The sequence below is a fragment of the Rhinolophus hipposideros genome (assembly GCF_964194185.1).
Source record: "Rhinolophus hipposideros genome assembly, chromosome: 16".
NCBI lineage: Eukaryota > Metazoa > Chordata > Mammalia > Chiroptera > Rhinolophidae > Rhinolophus > Rhinolophus hipposideros.
This window is the reverse complement of record NC_138062.1, coordinates 41,118,069-41,145,267: the sequence shown is the minus strand read 5'-3', so window position 1 is coordinate 41,145,267 and position 27,199 is coordinate 41,118,069. Positions and strand designations below refer to the sequence as shown.

The following is a 27,199-nucleotide window of genomic DNA, read 5'->3' as shown; positions in this document are numbered from 1 at the left end:
AGCTGTGCCACCTCGGCTTCCTCTCACCCACTCCCTGCACCCCCTCCCACCCCTCTTGGTGCTGTGCTTCCTCCCCAGCTTCCAGCAAAGCACTGCAGACCTGGAGAGGAAGCCTTGCCTGGTCTGCCTGCCTTCTCAGTCAGTGAATGTGGGAGGAGGCCCCATTTGGTATCAATCAGCAAACACAAACAGCTGCCCGGTGCTGCAGGGTGAACAGACTTGGTGACAAAATGCTCTAAATCCATCATTGCCTCGTCTTTTTTCAAATATGCACCATTTTGTTACCTAAGGTGCCGATTTTCCAATCCGGAGAAAACGGAAATTATGGATATGGGTGTGCTCACAGTGTGCTGACAATAAAGTAAGGGGGTATCCCATAAAGTAGAAAACCTAACCACTCCCCTTAAGGTCCCCCACTATCTCCATTACTGCCCTGGTCCCTCCTTCCCATATGCATGGCTACTCCCTCAGGCAAGGTCTCACTCCCTCTCATCGGAGCTCTAGTGTCCACTCACGGCTCCACTTGTCTCTTTATTCCTCAGTCCTTCCTGCTGCTGGCAGAGGAATTCCCTAAAGCTAGGCTTTAATCAGTACACAAAGGTGGAATGGAGATGACTTTCTCTTTTATAGAATTTATCCCACATTTTTACCCACTGTTCTCTCCTATTAGATGGGAAGCCACCGGGACACAAGAGCAATGTCTGTTTTATCGTGCCTACCCTCCCCTCCTCCCCTAAATCTGAAATAGCAGGCTATCTTGACCACATTGGGTCAGCTCTGCATTCATATTTTAAACTGAATACATAGATTTGGCATACCCATCTATTTCTTCTGTTGAGTGGGTTTTTTGTTTTGTTTTTTCTGGCAGTCCCCTGCCAAATTTGATAGTCATGAACTGTGGGATGGGCTATGTGCACATCCAAGATGAGAAGACCGTAGTGAAACACACTGTCATCTATATGGACACGGAATAATCACACCCATGTACACACACACACACACACACACACACACACAATTCCATTTAATCAAGTGCACTTCTGAAGCAGAAATCATGAAGTTGAAAGTGTGTACTCGACACCAAACCATCAGAGGGTAAGTCCGTTAATCCCCTAGTGCTCGGCCTTTAAAGCATCGAAGCTGGATCAGACGACTTTTACCCCGGTTCCAAATTGACTTCCCAACTGACCAGTTGTTTTGTATCCTATAGATTCAGCCTCATCTTGAATCCCAGCTTCCCCCGCCCCACCTCCCTGGGTGTTCTCTTGTTTCAGGCCTGGTGTGAGCCAAGTAAACCTCAATTAGCTAATGAGGTGCCCAAGACCAGCACCAAGACTGTCTCTCAGGGCCAACCAGATCATTAACTGCCATCATCAGTGTGAATTTACAACCTCTCCCACCACATGGAGTGCAGAGGGCTGTAAGGTTCTGCCAACCCCATGGCTGACAGGGACACAGAGAAATGCTAGCAAGGCAAAAACGGAGTAAATTAAAAATACGCTTCGATCTTGGGCTCTATTTATCTATGTCTTTCTTTAGTAACATAACATTAAGGTAAAAGGTCATATCCCCACTGAAATATAATTTATATTTACCTTTTATTAAATAATTATGGCATGGCATGAAGTTAAATATTACAGAAGGTAATCAAGGGGGAATTCAATAGAGAAAACTCAGACATGAGAATTTCGTCTTTGCTATACATAGAATGTCTTAATCCTCCACTGGGAGTCATTCGGGTTTGCTTAAGGAGTTTAATAATACACATTTCAACTGCCACAGAATCTAAATCCCATTTGGATCAGCCTTGGAAAAACTTTCATCAATACCTTGAGATTTCATAATATTTCTCCTGAGAGCCTGGATCGTATGTGTCATTTCTCATTTTGATTGCGGGTATAAGACATGAAGTTACTTACATACCTTGGACCCAACAAATGGATGTAAACTATAGGCAATGTGTAAACTATTTCCTGTATAAGTAAATAGTATTTAACTAAAAATATCTACTGGGAACCACTCATTTTTAAAAAGCTGGCTGGTGTTCAATATTAATATTCCCAAAAGGTCGGTGAGATGTATAAATTCTGTATGATTTTTTTCCCTTTCCTTAAGAGGAGGCACAGAGATCAGATAATGCTTGTCCCAGCTTTTGACTCCTCTTCTGTTTCCCAAAAATAAAACAGGACACTGGCTAACATGGCAAGGGGACTTTTTGTTAGCGTTCTGGTCAACCCCAAACAAAGACAGCATTGACATTGCAGGCAGCAGGTCACTTATGTCCTTGACCAACAGGAGTCTCATCACAAAGATGGCAACATCAAGGGCCTATGGAGTTCTTTTGCAGAATTTGAGAGGAGACGAGTAAGATGATGGAGTGAGGGGAAGATCGGGCTGCCACTCTGTGATGTTGACCTAGGATTCAGCTTTCCTCACTAGTAAGCTTTTAATTGGAGTCTAGGGTCATCATGGAGTCTGTGAATGGCTATCAAGAGGCCCATGAAAGTCTAGAAAGTCAGCCTAGCTGTGTGTTGGTACATACATGCATTTACCAGCAGTAAAGGAGCTTTACTTTCATCAGACATGCACAGAACCCACCGTCCACACAGGGGTCTAGCCCATAGAACGAGAGGATCTCTCTGGTCCTGACATTAAATCCCAGCTTTCTCCAAGAATAAAGAAAACAATGAAAAAAGAATCCTGCTCAAGAAACCTATGATCTATATAATGCAACTGCCAAATAAATATCAGATGAGAAGACGGACTTGGTTATGCAAGCACAGGAGAAAACACGCCTCAGGGACACCTCTCCATGTGGCTCTGGTCGTAGACAGTTACTCCGTTGTCAAGACAGGAAGGCGTAAAATAGCCTAGCTTGGGGAGGAATTTAAATGTCCACAGATTAGCTCCTGCTCTCATGCCACTTGAGGACTCTCCATTCTGCTCTTCCCTCATAGTGTCTGTGTCTTCGAAGTACTTTGATTCTGTGACATCTGCCTTCCTTGTCCTATGAGTTTGGCTCCTTTCTCTTTCTCTCCCTCCTCTTTCTCCCAATGTCCTCAGCCAATCATCTACCTTCTGCCCTACTCTTCATGTGTCCAACATTCAAAGGCTATGTGCAGTTAACATTTTAATGCTCCCTAGTTACATTTGTTTCATAGTAGTTGATGGTGCGGTAGAGATAAAACGGGTCCAGCCTGGGATTTGCCTTAGTTCCAAACCCTGACCAAAGATGCCACCTTCCAGGCTAGGTGGACTTTAGTTTCTTTCCCTGCAAAGACAAAAGTTTGGGCTAAATTGCCTTGGAGACTCACTTGTAAGTTCTTGCATTATATGATTCTAAGGCTATTATTTATTTGGTGCAGTGAAATTCTTCTTTGAAAAGTGGAGATGGGTGAGGCTGAAGCTATAGGCTGTTGAATTAAGTTGTCTTTTACCTTTGTTACATTAAAATCTCTCCCTACATCCATTTGTTTCCACGTATCAAAAGTTCAGTGTCGCCAATTAAAAAAAAAAAAACAGGACAAAGATAATATAGGAACACATTATGAAGAGGTGGTACCTGCCTTTGTGGATATAGGAACGAGAACACGAGGTGAGAACCAGCAGTGCACAAGTGAAAGATTAGACGGAAGCCTTTGATATTTAATTTTAAATGAAATATTAATTTAATATTTAATTACGCTTTGGTTTCAAGAAAAACTGCAGCAGCAAGACAGATTGTTTGAAGAAGGGAGTAATATACATGGTTAAGGAGACAACTGTAAAAATTAAAGATAAATTTCAAGGGTAAATCTAAATGCCACAATGGAACAGTTATGAATATGCTCGTGCGCTCTGTAATGTGTATTTAGAATATTATAGCTGAGAGCATTAGGCCATTAAGGGGCTGAAATGTCTCCAGTGAAACAGCAGACCCCTATTCTGGGGCTGCCAATGGAGACATCATTCCTTAGACTCAGCTGAATGACAGGTCTGCATTTCACAAGAGGTGGGGGTGGAGGCAACTTCAGTAAAACTACAGGCTACCAGGAGGCCCATTGATTCAACCTGTTTCCAATGTGAACAGGGAACAATTGTACTCGGGCCAGTTTTTGATGTCTGAATTGGGTATTTTTAACTAAAAATCAGATTCATTTCTTAAATGGGATTTTTTTTTTCCAGGATAATGCTATAAGGAAGAAAATAAAAGAACGTGAAGTGGATGAGCTATTAACATTTTCCATCCAGCTTGCACATCTGTGCTGTACAGCTTTATCAGAGGAGGACCTCACACTCCACGCCGAGCCCTGGAGAGGAGGTTGTTCAGGGTATGATTTGGGAGTTTATGGAAAAATCTAGGCCTCCCATTTCTGCTCCCAACTGCTGCCTGTTCTTGGCTATTTTCTTGTAGGTTAACACTTTCTTCCAAATAATGAACAGGGGAGGTAACTCAATACATTTGTTTGTGCTAAAGTAAAAGATAAGAAGTATTCTGGAGGAGGGGGTGAGTTAACATGAATTCTTTGGCTTCTCAGTGAATCTCGATTAGCCAAGCTGTTTTGACAATTTCTAAATTCAACCACACAGTTTGGAAAGCAGCACTTCTGCATGCACCTAGGCCAGCTGGGCCCAGTGGTTCTCTTCCGCTGCTTTCGTTCTTCCTTGAACACCTGCTTCCTCTTCACCCCACCTGCAGATCCCATATTCTCCAGCTGCCTTGGCCTTCTCTGTCACCTGCAAAACCTCAGTTTCTAAGGGAATTTAATCAATAATATTGTAATAACTATGTGTGGTGTCAGATGGGTACTGGACTTATTGGGGTGATCACTTCGTAAGGTATATACATGTCTAACCACTATGTTGTACACCTGAAATTAATCTAATATTGTATGCCAGCTTTAATTGAAAAACAAATAAAAAAAACTTAGTGCCTATGCTTTCTTCTATCCAGTTTGTTTCAAGTCTTATGTTTAGGTCTTTAACCCATTTTGAGTTCATTTTGGTGTATGGTAACAGATAGCAATCTAGTTTCATTCTTTTGCACGTGGCTTTCCAATTTTCCCAGCATCATTTATTGAAGAGGGTTTCTTTTCTCCATTTTATGTTTTTGGCTCCTTTGTCAAAAATTATCTGTCCCTATTTATGTGGGTTTATTTCTGAGTTTTCAATTCTACTCCATTGGTCTGTGTGTCTGTTTTTCTGCCAATACCATGCTGTTTTGATTACTGTTACTCTGTAGGACCTTGGGTTCAAAGAGGATTTTATGACTTTGACCTCAAAGGCAATGGAAGTAAAAGCTGAAATAAATGAATGGGACTGTATCAAACAAAATAGCTTCTGCACAACAAAAGAAACCATCAACAAAACAAAGAGACGACTAACCGAATGGGAAAAGATATTTGCAAACAGTGCCTCTGATAAGGGGCTACTATCCAAACTATATCAGAAACTCATACAACTCAACAACAAAAAGACAAACAATCCAATTAAAAAAATGAGCAGAGGACATGAAAAGAAACTTCTCCTAAGAAGACATACAAATGGACAACAGACATGAAAAGATGCTCAACTACACTAGCTATTAGGGAAATGTGAATCAAAACCACAGTGAGATATCACCTCACATCAGTTAGAATGGCTTTCATCAACAAGACAAATAGCAACAAGTGTTGGAGAGGCTGTGGAGAAAAAGGAACCCTCATACACTGTTGGTGGGAATGCAGACTGGTGCAGCCTCTATGGAAGGCAGTGTGGAGGTCCCTCAAAAAATTACGAATAGAATTACCATGTGACCCAGCGATCCCTCTCCTGGGTATCTACCCAAAAAAATCTGAAAAGATTTATCCATAAAGATATATGTACTCCAGTGTTCATTGCAGCTTTATTTTCCGTGGCCAAGACATGGCAACAACCAAAGTGTTTGTCAATAGATGATTGGATAAAGAAGATGTGGTATGTGTACACAATGGAATACTACTCTGCCATAAGAAAAGATGAAATACTGCCATTTGGGACAACATGGATGGATCCTGAGATTATAACGCTAAGCGAAATAAGTTAGAAAAAGTTGAGAACAATATGACTTCACTCATATATGGAATATAAAACTGAAAGCAACAAAGGAACAAGACAAACAAATAAAGAAACAAAAACTCACAGGCACAGACAACAGTGATTACCAGGGGGTAAGATGGAGAGGGGTGATGGTAGAAGAGGGTAAAGGAGTCAAATATATGGTGATGGAAGGAGAACTGACTCTGGGTGGTGAGCACATAATGTGATGTATAGACGATGTATTATGGAATTGTACACTTGAAACCTATGTAATTGTACTAACCATTGGCACCCCAATACATTTAATCTAAAAATAAATAAATAAACAAAACAAAAAGACCTGATTTCTAATCTAGACCCAGATATTAAGGGCACAATGTGGCAGGACTTTCAAAAAGAATCCCCCTTTTACAAAAGAAAAAACATGCAAAACAGTCCAACCTTTGGTCTGCTTTCAGTGGTGACTTCTGCCTCTATTTTTATACAGATTTGCAAAGGTATTATGCTTGTATTATAAAAACATAATACCTTTGCAAATCTATATCATTTCATCTTCCCAGTAAAATAAATATTTTCTCATTTTTTTAAGTTAGAAAACTGAGGCAAAGAATGATTAAGTGATGTGCTGGAAAGTTGGGCCTCAAATCCAACCTCTACACTGTGTCACGGTCTGTCTTCCATTTCAATACTAAGCTCTCTCAAGTTTAATAACAAAATGGAGCTCATATTCCTTTGCCTTCTGCAACCTCAGTTATTCATGGGGAGAATATTTTCTATTATTTCTAGGGAAATGAAAGCACCTCATAGGCTCTAAGCCTATCACATCACGCTGAAATAGAAATACCCCACTTTGCAGTCTGGAACACCAGGTACAGGGGAGGCGTCCTCCATGCCCCCTCCATACTCATAGGCCAGGCCCCTGTCCTGTGCATTTCCTCAGAGTAACAGCACGAGAGCCGAGGCCATCCACATTGGCCAAGTAAAATGAAGCCAAACACATGGCCTTGTGTAATTTCTTCTAAGAAGCTAGACAATATTGGTAAGTAGAACAGGTTAAGAGCATGATTTTGGAATAAAAGGGCTAGGACTGGACCTAGCTTGGTGACCTTAGGCAGCAGGATTCTCCTCTATAAAGTTGAGTTACTAACAGAACCATCATAATGGGCAAAGTGGTGATTATATGAGCTCAATGAGACAGAGCCTGACCCTACATGCTTAATAGATGACTGAATTACTATCATCATTTTTTTTCCTGCTAGTTCTATCTGATGATAGAACTTACAGGGGACTTCTTAACCAGCAATCAAATGCTTAGCCCAGATTCTGCAAAGAACCATAGGAATAGCACTGAAAAGCAGTTCTCATCTACCTCCATACCCTTGGTGACCTGCCATCGGCTCACACATCATGACTTTTCACAGGCTTTGTGGATGATGTGGATTGTACAGCTATGGATAATGGCAATTCCCCCAAATGCCATGCTCCAAACATTCTCTCCCTGCCTCCTAAAAACAGCCAAGAAGTACCTGCACAAACAATAACTGTGGCCCCACTGGGTGTCCCTACCACAATTATTTTTCCTCATTGCCAGTTCTCTGTGGAAAAGTCTATGAGGAAAGGAAAGGACCTCCCCCCACACACACACACGCTTTGGCTGGCATGCCGCCTGTAGGTCTCAAATCAGACAGAAGCAATTGGACCTTTCCTGATGAGCTATATTCTCCTGTGGTCTCTCAATTTCGAAGCAGCAAACTGTACTTTAGCAAATCATGGTTGGAGGAAAATAGACCTGCAAAGTCACCTGTGCAAAGAAAATGTGTTGTTTTTCAGAGCCCTGATGTTGTTTATGCTGTTCCTGGCAGCAACCACCACAGGGAACTGATTACTGCATTTTGGCTAATTATATCAGGTAAGCTAATAGGCTTGGGTTTATTATGGTGGTGTATCCTTGGATACAGGAACCATCAATGGTTGGACCATGGACCACAGGATGTGTGTGGTGGGATGAGGGCAGGAGAGGAGTTTCTCTGGAGCCTCCCTTCCCACTTCCTACTTTTTGAGTCTCCTTCTAGAAAGTTCCACCTAAGAGTAAACACTGTGGTATTCGTGGTGCAGTAACTCCGTCTCATAAGAATTGCCCCTTGGGGGCCTCCAGTTAGCTCAGTTTGTTAGAGTGTGAGCTCTTAACAACAAGGTTGCTGGTTCGATTCCCACAAGAGCCAATGAGCTGCGCCCTCCACAACTAGATTGAAGACAACAACTCGAGCTGAGCTTCCGGTGGGTGGCCGAACGGCTCAGTTGGTTAGAGCCTGTGCTCTTAACAACAGGGTTGCTGCCATCATAAAACAGTGGGCTGCGACCCCTGCAACTAGATTGAAAATGGCGACTGGACTTGGAGCTGAGCTGTGCCCTCCACAACTAGATTGAAGGACAATCACTTGACTTGGAGCTGATGGGTCCTGGGAAAAACACAGTCACCCAATTAAAAAAAAAAAAAAAACAGAATTGCCCCTTGTTGTGGAGTACCTTACAAGCCAGAAAAGTATCTCCACCAGTCTGATGAGCAGGACTCAGGTTTCCCAAACTCATTTCTTTGTTTAAAATACAGATCCCTGTACCCTCCCAGAAGAGGATGATTTGGTATGTTTGGAATAAGGCCCAGCCTGATTTTCCAGCTCAGCCAAACTAGGGAAACACCTTTGGGTAACAGTGTAATTAGTACCAGAGCTTTGTGGAGGAAGAAAGGAGGCTCAGAGAGGTGAGGTGATTTGTAAAAAGGACAAACAAGTCATCGATGACATGGCCGGCATCCATCTGAAAGCAGGTCTTCTGGCTGAGTCCAATGCACCTCCTCTTAGACCCACTCTGAGTGCTCACTCTGTCCTCACCACTGCTCTCCAGGTTTCAAGTTTTTCTTTTCTTCTAGAATCAAGATGATCTTTTCCACCTCACCACTGGAGCTGAGTATATTCTCTAGGCCTATAATGGTCTAAGATGTACTCTCCTGGAGCTAAGCATTGGATGTGGGATTGGAGGAGCTGATCCCACAGGCTCAGAATGTGTGGCCTGGGAGCCAACCTGGCTGGAACGCCGAGAGGCCTCTGTCTGTCACCTCCTGAGGAGAAGGTCACGATTCTGCAGGTTCGCTGAGGTAGGCCCCAGCTCTAAGGTAGAGCAGTCCCATCTTCAGTCACTTAAGGAAGCCTCTGCCTTTCCAGCTGTTGGACTAAGATTCTCAACGGGTTGTAAATTAGCTTTCCAACTAATTCTCCATGGCTGCTCGTTGGGCAAGCAAGATAAGTGACCACCAATCCATTTCCTGTGGTATCCAGAACCCTCCATGGACAACATCGTCCACTTATCTCCACCAACCTCGGTTGCATTTGGCCCAACAACCTCAAGGTAGAAGTTTTTAGAGAGTGATAGCCTCCTGAGGCATCCTGAACAGGGTTTGTTTTTCTGTTTTCTTCTCTGATTGTGAGAGAATAAGCTACTGCGTCCCCCTCCCGCCCTTCTCACCCCAACTGCCTCCCCAGGTTCTTCTTTCTCAAAGACAGTCTTCTGGGAGAAGTCTCACTGCTTCCCTGGCTCGAAATACTTTCTTTGTACCCGAAGAATTAGTTGCCAGTGTGTGTTGTTTCGGTATTTAAACATCTGTGATCAATTTTTTTATATCATCGTTTCTTCATTTAATTTTTAATGAAACCTTACTTAATTTTATTAGAAAATAATAAACACAGTTGACCCTTGAACAACGTGGATTCCACAACCCCGTGAACGGCACTGGTCCACTTATACATGGATTTGTTTAAATAAATATACAGTCGGCCCTCTGTATCCCTGAGTTTCGCATCCTCGGATTCAAACAACCATGGCTCAAAAACAGTATGTTTGATCCATGATTGGGAATCCGCGGGTGCAGAGGGCCAACTGTATGCATTGTTCTATGCTATCTTAGAAGGGAATTGAGCATCAGTGGATTTTGTTATCCTTTGGGGTCCTGGAACCAATCCCCTCCTAGGTACTGAGTGATGACTGAAGTTTTGGAGGAGTCAAAAGTTACATGTGGATTTTTTTACTGTGTTGGGGGTCTGTGTCCCTAACCCCCATGTTGTTCTAGGGTCAAACTGTATAAGTAAGCAAAATGGAAAAAAAATTAAATAATAATACCAATACGCAAAACCCACCACTGTTGAATCTTGGTATGCAGGTTTCCATACCTTTCTTGTTTTTTTTTTACATAACTGTTCTTTTTTCCCATATATGTAAAGATTGGACCTTACTGTGCATACAGTTTTTAAACTTATTTTTTAAAACCTATATCACAGACATCTTTCATGTAACTAAATATCTATCCACAGCATTATTTTTAATGTCAAAAAAGTGTTTCCATGGAAAGATGTCCTATTATTTATTTAATGAGCCCCCTAATGCACACTGAAGACATTTTTAATCTGTCACTACTATAGACAGTGCTCCAATAAACAGCATTCAGGAAGACTCAGCTATTTCCTGAGCATACATTCCTAAAAGTAGAGTTGTTGGGGCAAGGGGTACATACATTTTTAAGGCTTCTACCATTAAGGTACTCGCCTGGAGCTACCAACCTTCCTACAGTAGTGTTAGAAAGTTTCCTCTCTCCTAATTTTGCCAACCTGGATATTTTTATTTGTTTAAAAAAAAAGTTTGCCAACTTGATAGGGGGAAAATGTTACGTAGTTGCCTTAATTTGCATTTATTTGATGACTAATGTGGTGGGATTTTTTTAACATAAAATATTTGTTTAATTTACTGCATTAAAAATAAAATAAAAACTGTTTTATGTAGTTAATCTGTTTAAATAAAATAAATTTGAATTCCATTTGATCCTCAACCAAGCCCATTCTCCATTCTCTCTTCAAAGACAGCAATGATGAATTTGTTGTGTATTCCTTCAGTCCATGTATCTATTCATTTACTACATAAATATGCAAATATGCATAGATAGGTGAACTATATATATTTCTTTGCATTTTAAATTTATCTATGTTATACATATGGCTCTTTCTACAGCTTTTAAAAGAATTCAGCATTGAATTCAAATATCTAAGTGTGCCACTTAAAAATATTAAATACCTAAATTTTGTTTTGCTTTTCTTAAACTTAAGGATCTATCTTTTAGTTTATTCCATGTACACTTATTTTACACATACATCTGTAAAATAGATTTTATAGATTTCTAGATTTATAGATTTCTACCACAGATTTTTAAAATATGTGATTGCATAACTGTATTTTTTCCTGAATTAACTCTTGATGTTCCTTTCTAGCTTTTAATTTAGGTATTTTTCTTTTCCTCCTTAATTTGTAAGATAGCTAACATTCACCTCTATCCACAATGCATACATAACCCAGTGGTTGAAAAATAGTAGGCATAAAATAAACATCAAATAAACTTTTGCTGAACTTTATACGTAAGATCATATGTCATAATAAATATGTTCCCAGTTTGTTCTTTTCCTTCTGATTTAATGACTGGCACTTTGACATGCAAAAAAAAAATTTAATGTAATCCCATATTTATACTTGATTGTTTCTGTCCAAGATTGTCAAGGCTCAAGTTTATAATAATTTTTTGAAATGTCTACATTTTTAATTAAAATGATTTAATTCAAATGTTTTAGTTCATGATATGAAATTAGATATCTAACTTTTTTTCAGTGCTGAACTAGTTGGCCCAACACCGTTTGTTAAAATATTCCAGGTTTTCCACATGGACCTGAGATGGTTCCTCACCTATACAGATACTTACATATTTACACTATTCATATGCACAAAATCTATCTAGTTTAAATGTTCTCTTCTGTTGCATGACATTTCTACATGTTTCTACAAAGCCCCATATTCTTTTAATTACTGAAACTTAAAATAGGTTTTAATGTCTGGTAGGGCAAAGCCCTCTCGTTTTTCAAAATGAGGGTTCCTATTTTAGCACCTTTACTTTTCCAGGTGAACTTCTGTAAAGTTTCTGCAAACATTTTGTTGATACTTTGATTGGCATTGTGTAAAATTTATTCATTAATTGACATCTTTACAATATTAAGTCTTCCCACCTCTCCGCCAGCTGGAAGTATTTTGTCCTTCCTCTGAACTCCCTTTAGCACTTTATACCTTTTTAAAAATCACTTTCTAAACTATACCCACCCAATTTTTCAAACCTGAAACCCGAGAGTCTTCTCCTCCCCTCCCTTCCCCAACCTTCACCCCATCCAATCAATCATCAAGTCCCGTCAATGCTACCTCCTAAATTTCATACACTTCTGGCTGTCCCCACTAGTCCAAGCTACCATCGTTTCTGGCCAGGGCCACCACACAGGCCTCCAACTGACCTCCCTGAATCCCCCCTGGCTTCCAAGCCATTCTCTACACTCCAGCCAAAATGATCTTTGAAAAGGCAAATCTGATCATGGTATTCACCGTCTTTAAAACACTCCAATGGCTCCCCATGGCACTTGGGGTAGAGCCAAACAAGCAGCCCGAACCCTCCCTTCCAGCTTGGACCAACCTCTCTTTTACTCATTCATCCTGTCCTGTTCATAGTGGCCACCAAATATCCCATGTTCGTTCCTACCCCAGGACCTTTGCATGTACTCTTTTCTATGTTTGAACTGTTCTTAGCCTTCCCTATCATCTCAGTTTAAGAAAGTCCAATGTCCCTCACATATATCCCCAGCATCCTATGCAACTTTTAATGCTCATCACATTTGTAATTCCTTATTCAAGTCAGATTCCATAATGATAAAACTAACGGTAATAATATTAATAATAAACACCTTTTGGATAATAAGATCTAGTCATTCTCTCTCTTAAGTGCTTTGCATGTAGAAGTGTTCTAGACCTGGCTTGTACCAGCATGTGAGAGCAGGTTGTTACATTTTCCCGAATTTTGTGAGCTGGTTGATATCATATTGGTAGCTTGAAATCAGCCATGGTGAGACTATTTGCACCATGGAAGTCAGCAAATGCTGACTGGTTGTGAGACATGTACCAGCACACCACTGTTTCCATGCACTGTATTATTTAGTCTTCACTGCAGCTCTGCGAAGGAGGTAGCCCATTTGACAGATGGGTAAACTAAGAAGTTAAGTCACGTATGCAAGATTTAAGAATGATTTACAGGCAAGCCAAGCACTGCATCCAGGCGGTATGACCCTAGAGTATGAGTGCTTCACCTTTATATCACTACCCCTTAACACTAAGGAAGGAAGGATCCTACTGGTCTCACTTGTCTGCACTGTCCCCAGCGCAGAGCACAATGCTGAGTATAGTGTGCACGCTCAACCAATATTCGCTTCATGAATAAGTCAATAATGACGCAGCACATCAGGAAAAGACAGCTCTTTGCCAATACTTCATTGCTAAATTAAAGACACCAGGCGGGATTGCCAGAGACCTGAGTCCTTGTTCTGAATCCACCTTGAATTTAGTGGGCAATTGTGAGCAAGTCACTTCCCCCTGGGTCTCACTTGTCTCATCTGCAAAAGAGAACATTTGACCAGATGATCTTCAATGTCTCATCATCTCTAAGATTCTTTGAATTTACATGTAACGTAACATCTATTATTTTCAGTTACATGGGCTCTTCTTTTACCAGTCACCATGTTTCCACGCAGGGTGGATCATAGCCTCCTCTATTCTGTCTGGTAAGTTCCCGCTTTGCTTTCGAAATGAAACTCTTGTCACCTCCTCTGGGAAGCCTTCACTGATTGCCCAAATTCAGCCACTCCCTGCTCAGTACTCCAACAATCCTTTTTGCATTTACATCTCTCATGGGACTCAACCCAATTATACTAATCTACAAGTGTCTATCTCCCCCTTCTAGAAAGAACTGTGAGCTGCTAGAGGTATACTGCTATCGATTTTGTGCCTTGAGTATAATTTGGAGCTGACATTTGTTCAATGAATACATGCATTACATTGATACCCGGGTCCTACCTTCAAGGATTCAGATCTAATTGGCCTGGGATCCAGCCGGGGCATTGGTGATTTAAAGCGAAACCAAGGATGAGAACCTCTGCTTTCAGAGAAAGTTCACACATGTATGCACGCACACTCACACAACACTTGGCTCCAGACGTCTACAGCCCCACTGAATATGGAGACTGTTCGTTACTTCAGGACAGAGTTGAGGATTGGCTGCACCATCACTGGTGTTAGTCTTACTACCTATCTCCTCCCCGGCTCGAACTCTCATCCATATACAGTGGGGAGAAAGCGGTGCCAGAGCGCTATATATGGAAAGTGTCCTGGAGTGAGATCCGTTCCTCACCTGACACTTCTGGTGTCCCCCTACCCCACCAAGCACCCTTTCTCAGTCTCCTTCACAGGCTCCCTGTTATCATCCTGAGCCCAACACGTTGGTGCTCCAGAGGTGTCCTCTAGACTTCTTCCATTCTCTATCTATACTCCCTTCCATGGCCATCTCTTCCAACCTTCTTCCATCACCTCCTATTTGATACCTAACCAGACATTTACACTTAGATAAGAATAGGAGGCTGAATCCAAATGAGAGAATATACTATAAAATAAGAGTACTAGAAATTCATGAAATGCCAGACATATTTTCTTGGTTTACATATTTCTTTCTCTCTACCCCTTATTTTTTCTTTTAAAGTATAATATCTTAGTGGGTCTCAATTTTTCTCCGGCTTTAATTTTTCTCCCGACTAAATCCCTCTTTGTATCCACAGCACTTGTTTTTCCTAAGATAACGCCTTGGAGTCAATTTCTCTGGCATGGGAATCTTCAATGTTGTCATATATCTTGCCAAATCAAGTCCAAACTCCCATACAAACCTATTTCCCCGTTATTTAAAATTGTGGTAAAATATACATAACAAAATTTACCATCTTAAACTATTTCTAAGCATACAGTTTAATGACGTTAAGTGTATTCACATTGTTGTGCAACTAGTCTCCAAAACTCATCTTGCAAAACTGAAACTCTGTACCTATTAAAAAACAACTCCCATTCCCTTTGCCCCAACCTTTGAAAACCACCATTCAACTTACTCTTTATAACTTTGACCACTCTGAGTACTATACCGAGCTTTTAAGCTGTTTTTTGGTTTCCTCTTCTTCTGTGCCTAGCTCATCTATGCTAAGTTCTGGTCGAAGTTCTAGCCAAACATATTGCCACAGCTGTTGAACCAACCTGCTCTCCGCCAGGCACCTGCTCACCTCACCCTCTGGGCCTTTGCACATGAGATTCCCACAGCTGGAACATTCCTCCTCCTTCTCTTTGCCTAGCCAAATCCTCCCCATGCTTAAAAATAGTCTTCAATTTTTATCTCCTCCTTGCAACCCCATCCCACTACTCTAGCCCACACATAACTCTCTCCTCCGGGAACTCATATTCCATTCATTGTAAATACCTAACATTTTGAATATTCTAATTCTCCAGCTGTTCTGTGCAATATACCACAGCCTTCTCCAAAAGTTCTAGACTTCCAAATAGGGACCACGTGTTATATATCACTGTACCTTCCATCTAAAAAATGTAGTAGGTACAAGGTAGATATTCAACAAATATTGAGCTAACAGGTAATTTACACTTAAAATTTTTAAGATAAGTTGAATCACTCTGTAGCACCAGTGAGCAACTTTCTTGAATCTTCTTCAAGAAAATTCAGTTATAGCCAGCAACTTTGTCTAATTTTTTATCTGGTTGCTTGGACAAAAGTCTGTTCTGGCATGGTTCCAGCAGAGTCAAATGTATGAGGGTACACCCCTAAAACGAGCTGCCATCTCCCAGACTGTGCAGAAATTGTGTAAGTAAAATACAAATTTAGAAGCGAGTCTACACTTCCCGCTTCAATGCCTAACACCCAGTCCACTCTTCCCATGCTAGTAGAAAGACCTAAAAATGTTAGAATGATTATAAAGTGGTGAGACTGAGCATCAGTGCAAAAGTGCCAGTCCACTTGGAATCATTTTCACACCTACCTGTGTAAATGAACCTCCCTGGAGCTCCTTTGCAGAATTGTTTGGATTTGTAAGATAATGTTACTTCCACTACTCCGGGGATGTGTCGAGGAGGAGTCTGCACTCTGATGGCATGAGGAGTTATTAGCTGAGGAGTAAATGGGCAGGGAAATAAAACACCTGTTATACAAGTTATTGCCAAGGATACTGAGAACACGAGTATCTCCCACCACTACTCCCACCGTGGCAAACCGGTGTACTCACAGCACCCCAAATGCTCTGAACACCCAGGCCCTGTATCTCACATGTTTCTCTCCATCACCCTGGAATTTCCTCTCAACCTAACCTGTGTAGGTCCTTTCCTTCTTACCAGCCCAGCTCAAGTCCCTCCCACCTCCTGTGCTCACCCTCCCCAATCCTTGTCATCACTACTTCCCCCCAATTCCTACATTGCTAGGACCTCACATGCTGATTTGGCAATTCCATACCCAACTTAGCGTCGTTACTTATCTTTTTGTAATATCTACCTTGTTGGTTTTCTCAGTATGAAAGTAGAATGTATCCACTTTAGAAAATTTAGAAATTACAGAAAAGTATAATGAACAATATTGACACTGTATAATCCAAGATAACCATGATAAAGCTTTGGTGTGTTTCCAGTACTTTTCTACAAATGTGTGTTACATAATTATATTGTACATCCACAGACATTGTTGTCTTGACTTTTTTTTTCACTTAGCATTAACATGAGCCTTTCTCCTAGTCATTAGAATTTTTTCAAAACACAATTTTTAATGATGGAATAGTATTCCATCATGTATTTAACCATTCTCCTATTATCCAATATCTAGGCTATTTCTAATTTTTCACAATTATAAATAATACTGCAATGAATATTAATTTTTTTAAGGGATCCATGCCTGCAATAAATTATAGTTTACATGTCTTTTAATGTTTGGTGCCTTGCTCATAGTAGGTCCTCAACAATGTGAGCTCATGCTGTTAATGTTCCAGGAATTACTATTATCCCCAGAACAAAACAATCTTGGGCCAAGGAAAATCAGGGAAGCAAGTTGCCTTTGCCTACCTCGCTCCATACAAGCATGGTCCCAAACACCACTTGAAGGCCATCAAAGAAGTTGTCCCCAATGATGATGACCATGGCTCCTCCAGTGGTCCAGCCTTCGCTCGGGCTAATGGCTTTGATGCAGGGGGTAGCTAAGAAGATAGTAAAGAAAAAGTCATGTCTGCTCTTCAGTGGCTGAAGTTGGGAGTTTTGGTTACTGGCTGCTCTTGGAAGCTGTTGATCATTCCAAGAAGTTCACATTGAGCTTTGCTGACTTGCTATCGTTCCCTAATTGGTTGTTGTTTTTCACCAGATCATTAAAGCCTAATGAGTTGACCACTATGTATGAAAACATGGAACACTTAGCTAATTGTGCGAAGGGTGTTTTTAGAACTCTGTTGTTTTTCCCCCTATTTTTATAAGTTGACCACATTGGCAACGTGTAAATCCCTTTTCTCTCTCCACCTCCTCTGCTCCAACATGTTAAGATTTACAAGGCCAGTTAATGTGCTAGAGAGAAAAGGAGAAAGCAAAATCGATCATAGGGGAAGGTTTTTTCCAGCTCTATCAAGAGATAATTTCTAATCACTTTCCTCACTTTGTAGGAAAGATTTTCCCCCCTTCTTCCATATGTTCCAAGCCTCTGGACTTTACATCCCAACGGGAACCCAATATGGTTTTCAGGCCATAACTAAAGTCAATCCATCACTCCATTTCCAAAGCTGACAGGGTCAAAGGTAGAAGAGAACTTTGGCAGGACTCCAAAAACATGAGCCCCCTTTGAACAGCCAGTCAATCACATCCAATCAGTCAAAAGAAACTGGATGGGTTCCTAGTTCTGAACCCTGGGGTTTTCTTCTCCCCTTCGGTGCCCACTGTGGGAGAATTAACACCACTCCAAATTCTTTACTGATTCAATCATTTTCTTTCAGTTCATTAATTCCTATTTAAAATGATACAAGACACATTTTAAGGGCCGAGTTGGGGTGGGGGCTGGTGGGCAGTACAGAGCCAAACATCACACTAAAATAGTAGCCTAGTGTAGCCATTCATTCTATAGTCCAACGCCTCCTACACCAGTGAGTTGAGAGTGTGGAAGGATGGAGAACTTAGATGGACTTTACTTAGGTTTGTCAGTTATCTTCCTCGATATACTTTAATTTTTCAGACAACTTGAAGTTTAACAGTTACCAGTATTTCTAATTACTTTAATGCACTTGGAAAACTACCCAGAGCAGACCATGATTTCTTCTTGTCCAAGCAAACAAAAATCAATTAGTGTCAGTTTCATTCTGCACATTGTTTTGTTTTGCCCACAATCTGTTTAAGGACACATCTGACACTTATTCATACATGTCTGGCACTGTAATGTTCCTGTTTAACTCAGATGTCATAGGCCTACATTTGCCCGAAATACCTGTCTAGCAAAAAGAAAAACACAGAACTGAATGGAAGAGACTGAGGCATTGGGGGGGGGGGGGCTGAACATCAGCCGGGAGATGTGTGGGGGTTCCAACAGAGCAGGCGGGAGTCGGTGTTTACAACTTCACTTTAAAACCCACATGGTCTTGTGTGCTTTCTCCACTCCTACTCAGAGACATAAATTTGAAATTCAACCAAGAAAATTTATGGAGAACTTCATTTGTCTGCCATTCTCAACCCGGACCGCAGACAGCCCTACCTTCCGATGGGTCCAGTCTTCTCGCCCTCCGTCCATGCTTGGAGTTGTTATGAACAAACATGTTGTCAGAAACAGCCAGCACATGTCCATCCACATTTACCGTTGTCGACAACACAACCTGCATATTTACAGTATAAAAGGGGGTGTCACAGAAAGTTGTAAACGTACCAGCATTCTGTTTGTCAGACTTCCATATGGCTAATCAGACACGAAACAGAATTTGGGGATAAGGCTATGCTCTCGGCATATCAACACGTTATCGTCCTCCAATAATTAAGGCAGAGCTTCATGGAAAAAGAGACTTCCCTTCGCCCATGTACTGTCATGTATTTGTGTTCAGACTATGCCCAGGTGATGAAATGGGGAAATTGACCATCGGCCTGCTGGTTCTAGAAATCTTGTTCTCTATCAAAGGAGTTGGACAATCATCCCCAGCTGACCCTTGAGCTGTAGTCCCAACAAATTGCCGATGGTGTACGATCAGGGAGCTAAGATCTAAGCACCAGCTGGGAGGTCTTTTGTTCAAGGTTGGGAATGGGTTCTTGCACCTCTGACATTTGTGAAAGTAATGCTGGCCTGGACAGGCTGCCTGGTGACTTGTCTGTGGTCTCCCCACCTTCTAGAGAGCCGTGGCAGAGATGCTCAGTTGGGGGAGAAGACAAAGTTGCTGGAAATCAGCGTTGACGATGTAGAACATTTAGTGTCTAACCAGAGGAAGGGGACGAGTGGGTGTGGAGTAGTGGAAGAGCATGGATTTGGAGTCAGATAAAACTAAACTCAAGTCCCACACCTGCTGCTTCCTAACTTGTAACCTTGGACAAACTACTTAGCCTTTTCAAATCTCCATTTTTCTTACCTGTAAAACATAAACAATGCCTAGTTGGAGGGCTGAATGAGATAAGGATAAAATGCGATAATGTGTGTAAACCATTCCTTGCAGGGCCTGCATGAGTTCCCCTCCTAATTACCTTGTGGCTGCCTTGTTTGACCAGTCAGTAGGACAGATGACATTACTCATTGAGCCCCTCCCATGGTCTAAGTTTTGGGGGAAGCTTTAGAAAGGGGGACACAGGGCCTATGTACCAAAAAGTACAAGGCATGACCACTCCCCTCAAAGACCTTACTCTCAGGCTGCAGAAACGTGGCTAACATATAAAACAAGAAGCACAAGGATTTAGATTGAATTGAGTTCCATGTATGTGTGGCAGATCAGGGATGTGGGAGAATTTCCAAAAGACAGAGATCAGCCAAGGCCAGAACAGTCCAAAAAATATAGCCGAAGTGAGTGGACTTAAACATACCCACCACCTCCTTACTTGCCCCAGGAAGATGAGCCATCCTGAATGAGTGCTTGTCACTTATGCATGGCAATTTGTGTGTGTGTGTGAGAGAGAGAAACTTGTTATGTACATATTCATGCATATGTATAGACTTTTTAAGGAAAGGCATCGAATAGGTACATAATGACAAGCTGTGTTTAAAAATGATTTTTCCTGTCTTTCTGTCTACCCCAAATTAAATTTGTTCATATTCTACTTATAATTTTTCTGCCACCCCTTCCTTACTTATTAAATGAAGGAGGGAAAATAACCCTTGACCCTGCCTTACCTCCTCCTATGAAATAAGATACATTAAATTGTACTTGAAATTTTTTTACTATGAATAATTTCAAGCAAACAAAATAAACAGAGTAGTATAATGAATCCCCATTTTTAGATGAAACTTCCATGCATTGGAATGCGCAAATCTTAGCTGCCCAATTTTGACAAATGGATACAGCCAGGTAATCAACACCATATCCTGATATAGAACATTTCCATCTCCGCAGAAAGTCATCTTGTGCCCCTTCTCACTCAATCCACTATGCCACTTCCCAAGACAACACTCTTCTGATACTGTTTTTAACCTTAGAGTTTTAGACGGTATCTTTTAAATTTTTTAAATATATATTTAATGTAATAGGGATTTGGAAGAACCCCTGAAACCATAATGCCACGAAGTATTTCACCTAGCCTGGTGCCATGGGCCTGACAGCAGTATACAGGAAACTTTACATGGACATAAGTGGGCTTCAAGCATTCAAAGATATTATATCAGACCCTGGAGATTCAAAGACAACAGAATAATGTGTTCCTTAGTCAGTTTTGTTCTCTCCCACACTTTAATTCCTCACCTGTGAGTGCCCTACCGGTACGGTGTCCCTGCCTCTCTGTGACATCAGAATCAACTTAAAGGAAACTTAGTTGTTATTCAGAAAATTATTATCAATATAATTGCTCACAATTCAGGGATACAGCCTGTCTAGTTCTGGGTCTGTTTTCAATTGTGTCCATGTTAACACGTTAAGAGTCTAGGGAAAGTCCTCCCAGAAAGTTCCTATCATATAGTGGCCACCATAAGACAGAGACATCACTCGTTCTGGAAAGTGCATGGAGGCACAAATCCTTATCAGGGCCATCTCAGCAGAGCACAAGATGGCACCGGAGTCAAAGGGAGAGAGAGGCTATCTCCCGCTCCGGGGTTTATGATAAACGTCAAGATTGAAAGCATTCACTTCTGTATATGCAATAGAAAAAGGTGGAGGAAAATGTAGAAAAAAGGATTCAGGCCACTTTGGTAAGTTCTGTGTGTGAATGGATTTTCAAAGACATAGCTGTCATCTCTGAAAAAAAAACTAAAACAAGAGTGTGCTTCAGGCTTTAATTGCTAATGAGCTGTACTAGGCACACTGAGGGGAACCCAGCCTGCCTGAGGCTTATGTGGATGTAAAAGCATTCTCTCTGAGACCACTTTAATTCATTCCACAAGCTTCTTGTCATACTGTACTTTCATGCTCCTCATGCATTCCTGCCACAAAATATGGGGCTTTCTCGAGCCAGCTGATTTCATCATTGTCCATTTGGGTGGAGTGATACTCAATTCCAAAGTGAACATTTCCCGAATGACATACCCTGATGGTTCAGATGCACTTCATTATTTTCTATTAACAATGGAAATAAATTTTAATCTCTTGCTGGCTAGCGCTGGCCTTTCATGACAGCAAGGGAATTAACCTGAATTATTTCAGTGTCTGCAAAATTTATTACAAGATTTTAAATTATGTCCAAGTGTGTGTGTGTGTATGTGTGTTTGTATATATATATATTCAAGACCCCGTTTTTAATATTCTAAATATCTTAAACTCTGAAGTATCTAGAAGAGCCTGCCAATTAAACCAAATTTGCAAAATGTAAAAAATTTAATTCATAAACTCCACCATGTGAAACCAGTCATGTGTGGCTGTTGTTCTTATACATGGAGACACATACACGTTGACTTTTACATACATTCACTTTACTTCTGGAAGAACGAACATTACGGAGGTGAAGATACATTTGGTACATTCGAAGCTTCAAATTTAACTTCCTTCACTGTTTTCTGATGAACGATGACAACACTGATATTATTCTCTTCAGAGAAGTTAAAATTTCTGAATGTTTGAAGACTAAAGGAAGTGGAATGTGCATTCCAGCATCATTTCACTCCCAGGCCTTCCCCTTCCACAAGCCAACTTCTTTCCCCTAGTGAGTATTTCCTGGGTCACGAAGACTGACCTTTTCCATCTGGAATCAATCAGTCAACCCCTGACAACTTCCTGAAACACCTCACTCCATTTCCTGTTCTCTCCCCCTTCTCTCTTTCCCCCTGGTTTGCTTCACTCTTCAAAACTGCAGGCCACAGCAGCTTAATGTTAGAGGGTCAGACACAGTTAGACTCCAAAACACTACACAAGGACACCTTTGACCTTCAAAAATCTTTACATCTTAGCTAAACAAATCAAGGTCAACATTTCTTACCATTACCTTGTTAACTATTTGTATGCATGTTTGCCAACAATCTTCTGATCATATAATGATCAATACCACTTGTTCTCCTAAGATCATAAACTGATCTGCTTTAGAAGTAGCAAAGTTGGTATTGACAAGGGGTGCGATTTGGAGGTACCTGAAACTAAAAATCTTGAGTATTATAACAAACATATGGAGAGTATTCCAAACAAAAGAACTTCTATGCCTCATCAGTGTCTCCTATCACCTAAACCTGATACCTAGTCTTTTCTGAAGCTGTCAGACTCTCTTGGCACCACCATTCTGCTGGCACAGCCCAAAAGGATGCCAATTAGGAATACAGATGTCCATAATTTGTGTGGGATGGACCCCCGGCTTTTGCTGCTGACACTGGTGACAGCTTTCATTTGTTTCTCATAGTTGGTGTATCTGTATTTCAGCTCAAAGCTTCAATAGAAAAGCCTGCAGAGCTGAAAACTAAGCCATTGTATATCATAGCTCTCCGCAACTGATACATTTCAATTCAACACAAAGGCAACAACCAATTATATGCATGCAAATATTATTTATGATGTGGTACCTTTAAGGTAAGTTTCCAAGAAAGAGAAGTAGGGATTGATTGAAATTGCTTGCATTTTTTTTTAAGAGACAGGAGTTTTTTCACTTTTTGCAATTCTTTATTTTGATTAGCGCGATGCCTAATTTTTGATGAGACCAGATCAACAAACAGACCAACGGGAGAGTGCCGGTGTAGGTTCCATTTTGAATCATCCAATTAAATGGCAATTTTAGCTGATCGTACAGAAATAGAAACATAAAAAGTTTGTATCTCCCTTTGAAAAACAAAAGAAAGTTTTAAGAACAAAATCTATGACTGGGTTAGCAATTTGCTAAAAGCACTGAAGAAAAATGATTGGCTTTCTCAAATTATATTTTCCTTCTCATTACCCAAAAGTACTCCCATGTCCCTCACTCTAATAATTTATACAAAGCAGGAGCTGAGTTGTAAAGAGCTCTTTCCTGCCTATAAAAGGCCTCAGTGGGAGTTATCTTTTAGGTGGACACATCCGTTAATCTGCCTGTACAACTAATTTTCCAATAGAGGAATTTTTTCTTTGGTATCAGAATGATAGCATGTGGCACAGGTTCTTTTACCAAAATGACTTATTCCCACTCTTGGGTTAATTTTATGCCCCACTCCGAAATATCTTTGGCTGTGTGGAACATCACACTTTTGTGTTTTTTTTAATATCTATGCTTCTCAGTGCTCTATGATTTAGTTAAGTTACACAGATCACCGAGATGACAAGCTTGGATCCTCCTCCCAGTCAGCCTTTCTCAGCTCCTACCCAGGTGTTCCTACAAAGAGCTTAAGTCTTCCACAGGAGAGTAAAAGAAAAAGAAAAGTCAAAATGAGAAATGTGTGGAATGACTAAATGATCTGCTTTTTGAAGCAGACAAGAATCCCAGGGTCTACAGTCGCTGAAGGATAATTACATTGGTTAGAAACCTCCCCGTATGGGTCAGAGTCCTTGCTCTGAAAACATACCACATTCTACGATTAGTCAGACACATTTCCCATTTCAGTGAGGGTCATGCACCTCCTAGCTGAATGTGGGGTCTTTGGTAGTTTCATCTCGGTAAAGCTACAACACATAGCATTTACAACATGCTCCACACGGAAGACTCTGATACCTACTTATAAATACGCATACACTGAGCTCAAGAAAATGGTCTAGAAAATTCCTGTTATTTTGCCAAGTATGGAAAAAAATTCTTTATGACATTTTACATCTGGAAATGGAATTAAATTCATGATGTGCTTTTCCTTTATAACTGTTCAGTTGCTATATATGTTATTTCAGCTTTCCCAAAGCATAACTATTATGTGGGATTTTATTTTCCACCTGTGGGAGGAGGAAAGAGACATAGAGACCATTAAAAAGGACAGAGAAAATCAAGACAGACTTCTGGTTGTGGTGGGCAACCAAGTTTAGAGTCCATATTGTGAGAAGGAATACTCCACTGGTGTTTTTATACACTGGCTACTTCTCACATTCAACAAGGGGAATCTGACGAAACAATTTTTGTCTAAGCCTCCATTAATTCAACCCAGGCTAACAACAAGCAACTTGACTACTGCAAATTGTGTTTCTTTACCACTTTATTCTTGGCATACATATTTTCAAACCAGATTTAAAGCCCAGATTCTTCTTTGTTACTGGACTCCAGAGTCTCCAGAATTACCTTTAAACCGTACCCCACAGGTATGGATTTTGTCATCTTTTGTTTTTTTTAAAAAGGAATTCCCAGAATTCTTAGCCATCACTGTTGTTTCATATTCCCTAAGGCTAAATTTTCTGTTCAGTTAAGTATCAAGTACCAAATGAGAGAACACAAGGTTCATTGCTGTTGAGACAGATGTGGGGCATTCTGAGGTTGCTCACACCAAGGGAGGGGGACCTGTGGCATGAATGACATACTCTCGAGAAGATACTTCGTAAGTAACCAGACAGTGCTGTGTTTCAATCCGTCAAAGGCTTTGTTGGCATTCCCAGGCCCTGTGCTACATGCTACGGAGGCTTACAGAAAACACTGTCATGACCTTGAGGAGCTGCCATGTAGATCATGAAGCATAACAAACACTACACATACTCAAAAAATATTACTATACAGTAATACATAAAAGAGGACCAAACTGTGTGGCCATTGTACAGTGTAAGAGTTCAAAGGCGAGGAAAATTCACCTGAGCTGAGGGCAGTAACAAACATTTTCAATAAGGAAATGAGATTTGAGATAAGCCTTAAAGAGTTGAAACACTTTTGCTCTACAACTCAAGGTGACTGAAATGGTTATGCTGGCAGTTTAAAACAAATTCTAATTGGCGTAAGTGGACTAGTATGACAAAGAGCATTTCCGCCAACATATTTTGGCAAGTGTGGCTTAGGATGGACACCTTTTAGAGCTTATCTTTTAAAAATGAGTGGACTATGTACAGAAATCAAGCAGCAATTTTTAAAACTAGACTTTCATGTCATCAGGGAGCCTGAAGGTCGTTAACCTGTTTACAACTAAATTTCCCTTCATCTCAAAGGCCATCAACACTTGCTATTTCCAACCTACCTCATTTTAGTCCATTGGACCCATTGCTTGGCCCATGTAAAATGTATGCCAAGTTGGAATGGTTATGGTCAAGGACAGTATTTTACTAGCACACATTTTGAGAGTCCCAGGGGAGTATTAACATAATGGATGCCATTCTTGATTCGGCTAGGCCATTCTCTTCCACCCAACTCTGCCCCCAGGGACCTCATGAATCACCTGCTGTCCATCAAAATCCAGAAGCATGTAGGCCCTATGAGCAGCTTAAGAATCTACGCCCTCTTATTGCAAAACTAAGAGAGCCTTGCTTTCCAGAAGTGCAGCATCTGATTGTTCTGGAGTGTGTTCAGTCTTTAGTGCCCAAGTTTGAGTCTCCGAAAACGTTTGAGCATTCAGGCTTTGTTTCCATCTAACTGAAATCTGATATATCCCTTCTCAAAAGTTATATAGGCAACTACCTGCATTCACGTCTCTCCCTTTTCTTCCATAAATAACTCAGAACACATTTCCTATGTGAGTTGGTCAAATCTTTTATCACCCTGATTCTTGTCCCCATTAGAGACACAACAAGTCAGGGAATGGGGGTGGCAGGAGGTTATACTGTCAAACAAAAAAGCACAAAGTAACCCACAGAAAACCTTCCCTAAACTTAAAGTGTGAGACTGAGTAAAAGATCCTCAGACCCTCGGAGTTTTGTTTCGTTTGGGGGTTTTTTCTGACTGCAAACAGATAATGATTATTTCTTAAGTCGGACTATCTGGCTTGTTTTACCACCAGATAACGGACTCACTTGTTGATCAGAGAGGCCATAAGTCAAGTGATTTTCATTATGTGCTTTAAAACACCGCTCGGTAGCAGAGTAACCTTCAAATGGTGGATGAGATCACAGAGCAGCTGGAGTAGCTCTTGAACTGAAAGATTTGAACTGAAGAAACCTGCAGGCAGCTGGAGCTATATTAAATTTTTACCATTTGGACTTAATTTAAACTCTCGTTTCCCTCTTCAACGGGTGTGAGAGAAACATTCAACATTTTTTATTTAAGGAAAATAGATGGTGGTGCCATTAAAAAGTTTTATATAAGAGCTGGGGGTTTAAAAAAATCATAAGGGTTTTCTGGATGGATCTTGGCCCTGCTCCAAGACATGAGAAGCCCTGCCCTTTGCTCTTGCGCCGTTTAGTCAAACAGACTAATGGCTAATGAACGGCTGTGTGGACTAGGTGTCTTTGTCATCTACATTCACTTCCCCGTTGTTCCTGTTGTATCCAGCATGTTGCACTCACAGGCTCTAGGCCTGTCACATTATCCCACCACCCTGACGATGTCCGTCAGCCCTCACACAATGTCAGTCAGGCCTCACAGTGCTCCACTTCCTTTCTTCATTCTGATGACAATTTTTGTACCTTCCGTTCCCTTCTCCCCACCACTGTGCATTTCTTCTCTCTTCCTCAGAGTTCTGACAGACTTGCTGTGTGTGTCCTCCCCAAGCACCAAACCTTTTCCCTCTCTCTCTACCCGTCCCCTT

General features: G+C 41.0%; 1 protein-coding gene across 2 annotated transcripts in view; it reads right to left on the bottom strand.

Moving 5' to 3' along the window:
- Positions 1–27,199, bottom strand: part of EBF2 (EBF transcription factor 2) — a 189,029-nt gene that overhangs the window by 26,398 nt on the left and 135,432 nt on the right. For both annotated transcript variants that reach the window (XM_081077586.1, XM_081077587.1), the window contains exons 8-10: positions 18,746–18,863; positions 17,086–17,216; positions 16,020–16,146 (exon numbers count right to left, since the gene is read on the bottom strand). In XM_081077586.1, coding sequence (XP_080933712.1) covers positions 16,020–16,146; positions 17,086–17,216; positions 18,746–18,863 — 376 coding nt within the window. The remainder of the gene's footprint in view (positions 1–16,019; positions 16,147–17,085; positions 17,217–18,745; positions 18,864–27,199) is intronic.